This window comes from Leucoraja erinacea, chromosome 24 (assembly GCF_028641065.1).
Source record: "Leucoraja erinacea ecotype New England chromosome 24, Leri_hhj_1, whole genome shotgun sequence".
NCBI lineage: Eukaryota > Metazoa > Chordata > Chondrichthyes > Rajiformes > Rajidae > Leucoraja > Leucoraja erinaceus.
In genome coordinates this window covers 20,148,151-20,155,546 of record NC_073400.1, presented here as the reverse complement: position 1 = coordinate 20,155,546, position 7,396 = coordinate 20,148,151, and the positions used below count along the sequence as shown (strand labels likewise).

Sequence of the window (7,396 nt, the reverse complement as noted above, 5' to 3'; positions counted from 1 at the left end):
TCGTTGAGCTCCGCGGTTCTATAGAGGGGGAGCAGAGGGAGAAATCTGAAAGGGGTACCGTGTAATTCTGCAGGAATGGAGCGGAATTCGCAAACAGTAGAGTATAATGTTACAGACATAGACCGGGATCTGGTGTCCGAGGGATGGTTTGTTACCGGTACAATTAGCAATTTTGGAACGGGAAAGTGGAATGTGACAAGAATGGTCAGAAACGTCTTCTGGATGTCCCAACATATATTTGCAGATTACGATGGTCTGACATTAAACCTACGCATCGCTTATGCACTAGCGACCATGAAACTGATTTACTACCCTCTACTCGCTATTGTTGCTGTTCCGGGTATGTTTATGTCCAACTACTAATTCTGTGTGTCGTGTTCCATTCACCTATTAATTTCTTTGAATGATATTCACCATCTTCAGCCGACAGTGCACCTGCTAGCCAAACTCATTATTGTGTATCTCTCTGTACAGGAACATGTTTTTAAACTTGATGTCTTCCCGCGGTTAATCTGCCTATTTTCTTCCAAATCTCGTGTATGTAATTTATCCGTTTCTTTCACTTCCTGACAGTGAATATAGTGACGATTATGATCCTGTCCCGGGGAAAGTGTGGTCTTTCCAAAGGTGTCACTCGCTACCTGGTGGGCATGGCAGCGTCAGATCTACTGGTGCTTCTCTTCGATCTGATACTGAGGCAGATTCCGATTGCATATCGGGATTATTTCACATTCCTGCGCGCCATCCGCATCTGTAATCTCCACGCCATCGTTCTTCACACAGCTACCGATTGCTCAGTCTGGTTCACTGTCACGTTTACCTTTGATCGATTTGTGGCCATTTGTTGCCAGAAGCTGAAAACTAAATATTGTACCGAGAGAACGGCGGCTGTGGTTCTAGGGACAGTGAGTGTTTTGAGCTCTTTAAAGAACATTACATGGTATTTCATGCTCACCGCTGAATATTCACTCGCCTATGCCCGCTGGTTTTGTATGCCAAGAGTCCAACTTGTGGAATCACAGGTTTGGGGAGCGATCGAACTCCTTCATTACATCCTTACCCCTGTGGTCCCATTTATATTGGTTCTGTTACTTAATGCTTTAACCATCAGGCACGTTTTAGTGGCCAGCAGAGCCCGCAAGAGACTACGGGACACCAGCAATCGGGAGAATCCCAGGGACCCAGAGATGGAGAGTCGCAGGAAATCCCTCATATTACTGCTTGTCATTTCAGGCAATTTCATCCTGTTATGGGCTCTGTTTACAGTGTTCTATCTGTGGAACCGACTGCGGGTTTTGAATTCTGTGCCTACGTTTCCTCCTAGGTCGATGCAAGAACTTTGTTTCATGCTGCAGCTCCTGAGTTGCTGCACAAACACTGCCCTTTACGCTGTGACCCAGACTCCGTTTAGGGAACAACTGAAGGAAGTGATCAGATATCCTTTTACCATGCTTAGAAAATGCACCATGTGATCAGAGGAACTGCAAACTCCCAGTTACTAACCCACCCGATCGACTTCCCTTTCATCAATTCCATGAATAGTGTGGTTCTGCCTCTCTGTGATCCATTCCGTGCGAATCAGCCAGGTTTACAGACTCAGTTCACTCTCTCTAGCCAATTCAGTTTCCTTACGTCCTCGCCACCATTTTACGACATCATCCCCACCGGGTAATCTGATTGTATCACTAATTTTCCTTTTGGATTAGGATGCTTACCGCTGCTTGGTCATTTCAGTTTTAGCGTGGAAACTCCTCACGTATTTAAGAATATCTCAACCAATATCAATACGAATTTTAATAATCGCCAAAGTAGCGTTAACGTTCCTACATAATCAACATGTAGATTAGTTTTCCGACATTCCACTGTGTTAGTGTTTCTGCGAGCCTGTGATATTTTGACTCAAAATAAAGCACTTTTGTAAATCTGGCCGACTGCACAGTTTCTTTAGTCTTCACTTCGTTGTTTTTATTCCCTGGCGTTTTTTCCCGTTGTAATTCTGTGATTCTGTGTAATTCTGTGTCATGTAGCGGTTGCACATCCTGCAACACTGATTTTATGCTTACGTGCAAATCTTGATTAACCTGCAGCATGTTCCCCAAGGTACCAGTCCCCGATCCGAAACCTCTTGTTTCGACACTGGTCGTTACCCCATCACATTATTTGGAACATATGCCAATCTATAGCGTACGAAAGCGTGGTTAGAACATTGTAAAACCTGCCGTTCTTGTTGAGCAGCATTCCTGGTCCGGTTGGCAGGTACGTGTATCGGAATATACTGCATTGTAATCCCCTCTTGCTGTTGCACATGCAATCCACATTCTGTCGGCCTATCTCCGTGTTATACAGGAGGAACAATCAGAATGTATATCATAGTTTTGACAACAATCATTTAAAGATGCTGACTCTCCATAGGTGACATTCATTGCAATCACTCTGATAATATAAATTCACTGCTAAACATGTGGCGGACGTCTTTACTTTCAATGAAACACCATTATGCTGTGCAGACATCCTCCACCCGGCATTATGGTTCTGCCTGAAATCGCCATGTTTTATCCTAACACCAATTCTATTGATATATGTTGCATAGTCACTAATAACGGGCCAATAGTTTTCTAAGTTGCCTAAATTGTAACCAAAAGCCGCGTTTCACGCGCTCAAATGCGTGGGTTGGAGATTTTCCTTATTTTTTGTCTCGTGGCTCAATACCACAATGAAGGGTGTCACTTAATTGAATTATTGATAGTAGTTAGTCAGTCTCCAGAACTCGTTGCGTTTCTGGAAAAGATATAATGAGAGGGCGCCAAAAGTATTCCATCCCCTACTCCCAATACCTCCGTTTACGTCGCATCTGCTCCCAGGATGAGCTGTTCCACACCAGGGCATCGGAAATGTGCTAATTCTTCAGGGACCCCTACTATAGATGAGGCTCTCACCAGGGTCTCTTCAATACCCCGCAACACTGCTCTTTCTCCCCATGCCGTCGATTTTTGGTGGCAGTTGAGGACAAGGGGGGGGGGGGGGGGGGGCGACTCGTTAGACTGTCCTTGTTAGAGTGGGGGGGATGGAGAGTGAGAACGGAGCTACGGGATATAGAAGAGACCCTGGTGAGAGCATAATTTATAGTCGAAGAGTATAAGAACCTCCGTTCCATAAAGAATGAAGACATCTTCAATGCCCTGGTTTGGAACACCTCATATTGGGTGCAGATGCGGCGTAGACGGAGGAATTGGTAGTAGTGAATGCTTACAGGAAGCAGGGTGGGAAGACGTGTAGTCCAGATAGCCATGGGAGTCAGTGGGTTTGTAGTAGATGTTGGTCAGTAGTTACCTGCGATGGAGATAGTGGGGTCAAGAAACGGTAGGGAGTTGTCGGAAATGGTCCAGGTGCATTTGAGTGCTGGATGGAATGTAGTTGTGAAATGGATGAAGTCAATGAGTTCTGCGTGGGTGCAAGAGGTAGCACCAATGCAGTCGTCAATGTAGCGGAGGTAGAGTCCGGGGACAGGACCACGGTACGTCTCGAACAAAGATTTTTCGACGTACCCTACAAAGAGCCAGGCATAGCTGGGCCCCATGCTCGTGCCATAGTAACGCTTGGATTTGGAGGAAATGGGTGGAGTCAAAGGAAAAGTTGTTGAGGGTAAGGACCAGCTCCGCTAGGCGGAGGAGAGTATCGGTAGACGGGGATTGGTTGGTTCTGCGGTCGGAGAAGCATATATTGCCAATCATCTTGACTTTTTTCTGAAAATGATGTCCTTAAGAATATCACCCTCTTGTTCCAACCACTAAACAAGTGTACATTATAGTATGGCCTCCTGTTCCAAGAACAATTAATGCCGAACCACGGGGACCACAGGACTTAAGAAGATGATGATAAAGCCAGCGTTGACTCGGTTGTGTCGCGCTATCTACTTGACCTTGTAAAATAGTACATGCAAATGGTATCAACAAGTAGAATAATCTGTATAATATTAGAAGTCAGGAGGGTGATTTCAGATATAGAGAAAAGGCACTGACTGCACTCCTCAGCTTCTGTCCACGCGGGCGACCTGTCCTGCTTTACTGCTTTGTTAGGTGCAAGTATCTGCTTCTTGTTTGGGAGGGAGACCCACCGCTCCGATTAATGATTATTGTCAGCTAAATCCATTCCGAAAAAGGAAATAATACAGCAAGAAAATGAGTCTTTGAATGACAATGCGGTATAATCTCCCTACAGTAAACGAACGTAGATGCTTATAATAGATAGGCATTAAAGTGTTGATTTAGGCTTAGGCAACATCACGCATTATTCTTACATTTTCCTCCAATTCCTTAATACACGAAGTTATCGCTAACCTGGGGCGCTATTTCTCCAACTTGACATACACTAATGGAAATACCCGCCTATGCCGACCATCGGCCATCCACACAATTCTGGAGGATTCACTCCCACTGCTAGAGTCAGTCTCTCTTGAAGAATTCGCCAATCTATTCAATAACTTATTTAACATATATATTTCCCGGGAAATTGGACTGATTTACTCGGCGCAACACGATACATGGTTACTTCAGGGTCATCAATATATTCTATTTTTAAAGAAACATCACTGATAATGAGCAGATCTTAGTTATTCGCACTTTGAGTTGCGGAGACAGCTTCCAGTTTCCCATCTTCAGTGCTAACAATGACGGGGCCAGGGCCTGTATACTCATTTAGAAAGCTCTTTTTCAGCCATTTGTCTCCTTGCACAACAGTCCGCCTTGTGCTGCTCTGTACGATGATGTCGAGTCCATGGCGTGTAAACCATTATCGCCATTCAATGGTCTCAGACAATTCCAGCTCATCAACATTAAATATCGTAGCATAAATGCAAACACATATTTATAAATTAGTCGCCATCTGCGCTTGTCTCCATTGAACCATCTTTCAGATGGTCGTCAGGTTTGTAGAAATCTCAAAATAATACAACAGATTTAAGCTGGGCATCGCCTGAGACGATAGAAAACCTCTGGCCCACAACATTTTTTTTTCAAAATGCAAGGCTATTAATACTCATACATGTAAATATTACTCCACAATCAATCTACAGAGGACCACGAAATAACTCAAAAATATCATGATGATAAAAGAGCCCCAAACTGTGACCAACGTCTACGGCGGAGGTAGATATAATTACCATACCAGGCATGATGGACCGAAGGGCCTGTGGTCGCGGATAGACATGATGGACCGAAGGGTATATGCTGACCTTTTCTATGTTTTGCTTTCGAATATCTGACTCGTGGATTTTGTTCAAATAATCTGCGTTTCACAATAATGACTCTTTTAAATCATTAAAAACACAGTTTCAAGCCAGAAAAATAATAGCATCAATTCCCGCTAACCACGCAACAGATAATATATCCCGACAAAGCGACAAAGTTCCCTAAATTAATGCACGACCTCAGGCTCAATCGTTGTGGCAAATATCAGGACCTCAAATCTTTTAATCAACCAAGTCTAAGTACGGATCATAGAAACATAGAAACATAGAAAATAGGAGTAGGCCATTCGGCACTTCGAGCCTGCACCGCCATTCAATATGATCATGGCTGATCATCCAACTTAGAATCCCGTACCTGCCTTCTCTCCACACCCCCTGATCCCCTTCGCCACAAGGGCAACATCTAACCCCTTCTTAAATATAGCCAAAGTACTGGCCTCAACTACCTTCTGTGGCACAGAATTCCAGAGATTCGCCGCTCTCTGTGTAAAAAAATGTTTTTCTCATCTCGGTCCTAAAAGACTTTCTCCTTATCCTTAAACGGTGACCCCTTGTTCTGGACTTCCCCCAACATCGGAAACAATCTTCCTGCATCTAGCCTGTCCAACCCCTAAGAATTTTGTAAGTTTCTATAAGACCCCCCCCCCCCCCCCCCCCCCCCATCAATCTTCTACTTTCAAGCGAGTACAAGCCGTGTCTATCCAGTCTTTCTTCATATGAAAGTCCTGCCATCCCAGGAATCAGTCTGGTGAACATTCTATGGCAAGAATATCTTTCCCCAGATTAGGAGAACAAAACTGTACGCAATACCCCTGGTGTGGTCTCACCCAGACACTGTACAACTGCAGTAGAACCTCCTTGCTCCTATACCTTCACCGGTGATAGAAGCTCGGATATATACTTGACAGAAGTAAGTGAGAGGACCTGCCAAGATGTGAAGGAATTAGAAAGGCAAAGACGGGAATTGGGTTTTCTGAAATTGGAGATTTTAATGTTCGTGCTGTAAGCGACCCCGGCAAAATGTATTCGTGATTTGCATTTTGAAAACCTTAATAACCCTAGCAGGAATAGAACAATATTTTTTGAAAAATATACGTTTCACTAATGTGATAATGCGTTAACCATCGAACACTTTGGTTGTTTTGTCAAGACTTGGACCGTAAGTTACTACACCTCGGTAATTCAATGCTGATATTTACATCGATTACCCATACCGGCAGCGATTCGGACTACCCTGTGGCTGAACATATTCAATTTCAGGTCCGCTTTGAGCCACTTACCCCTTACGATAAACCTATGCCTTCCCGCGTTAGATAACTCTGCTTTGTGGAAATATTTGTTAATTTGGAGGTAGTGGGAAGTGGGAAATCTGGAGTTCCACGCTACCGGCTGGAAGTCGATGAATATATGTGAATAGAAGGTATTATAAATTAGGCGCACACACGTTATTCCCTCCACACATGGAATACAGTGGGAAGAACAATGTCAGGTGTTGGCATTAACTTTTTGCTTTATATTCCTTCCTGTATTTCTCTCCATTTTTTAAATTCTGTCCATGATGGGTCAAGATATCGATTTTGTTCTGAAGAAGGGTTTCGGCCCGAAACGTTGCCTATTTCCTGGGACAGTGAGCTCGCACCATATCTCTACTGATTTCCGTGAGTGTTTTCTACACTCTGTTGAGCAAATGTCTGGGATAAACCTGCATACTTGCATCGTTATCTTCGGATATTCAAAACTGTATGTATGCGAGGTCTGAGAAACTGTACATGCAGGAATCTTAAACGAAAGCAAAATACTGCAGGAACTCGGTGGGTCAGGCAGCATTTATGAAGGGAAATAGACAAACATTGTCTCGGGTCGGGATATTTCCTAATACTGATTGGGACATGGCGGAGGGGGGGGGGGGGGGGGGGGGGGGGGTAGGTGGGTAATGACAAAGCCGGACAACGTCATAGATTGATGCAGATGACGGAGGGAGGTGATTTGCAGATGGGTGGAGTAAATGGCAAAGACTTGTGGAGACGAGGAGAGAAAAGATGTTAGATGGGGAAAGAAAAGGAAGAGTGAAATGTATGCATTTACGAGGAGGGACTGCATTGGTTGGGTTTATTTTCGTTGCAGCGAAAGACGTCGAGGTTGATACCTAAT

General features: G+C 44.2%; 1 protein-coding gene across 1 annotated transcript; it reads left to right on the top strand.

Annotated features, from left to right (window-relative positions):
* The first annotated feature begins 590 nt into the window (after positions 1 to 590).
* LOC129708556 (probable G-protein coupled receptor 139) lies at positions 591 to 1,472 on the top strand. Its single transcript, XM_055654361.1, has one exon. It carries the CDS (start codon positions 591 to 593, stop codon positions 1,470 to 1,472), a length of 882 nt encoding a protein of 293 aa, XP_055510336.1.
* Positions 1,473 to 7,396: the final 5,924 nt, after the last annotated feature.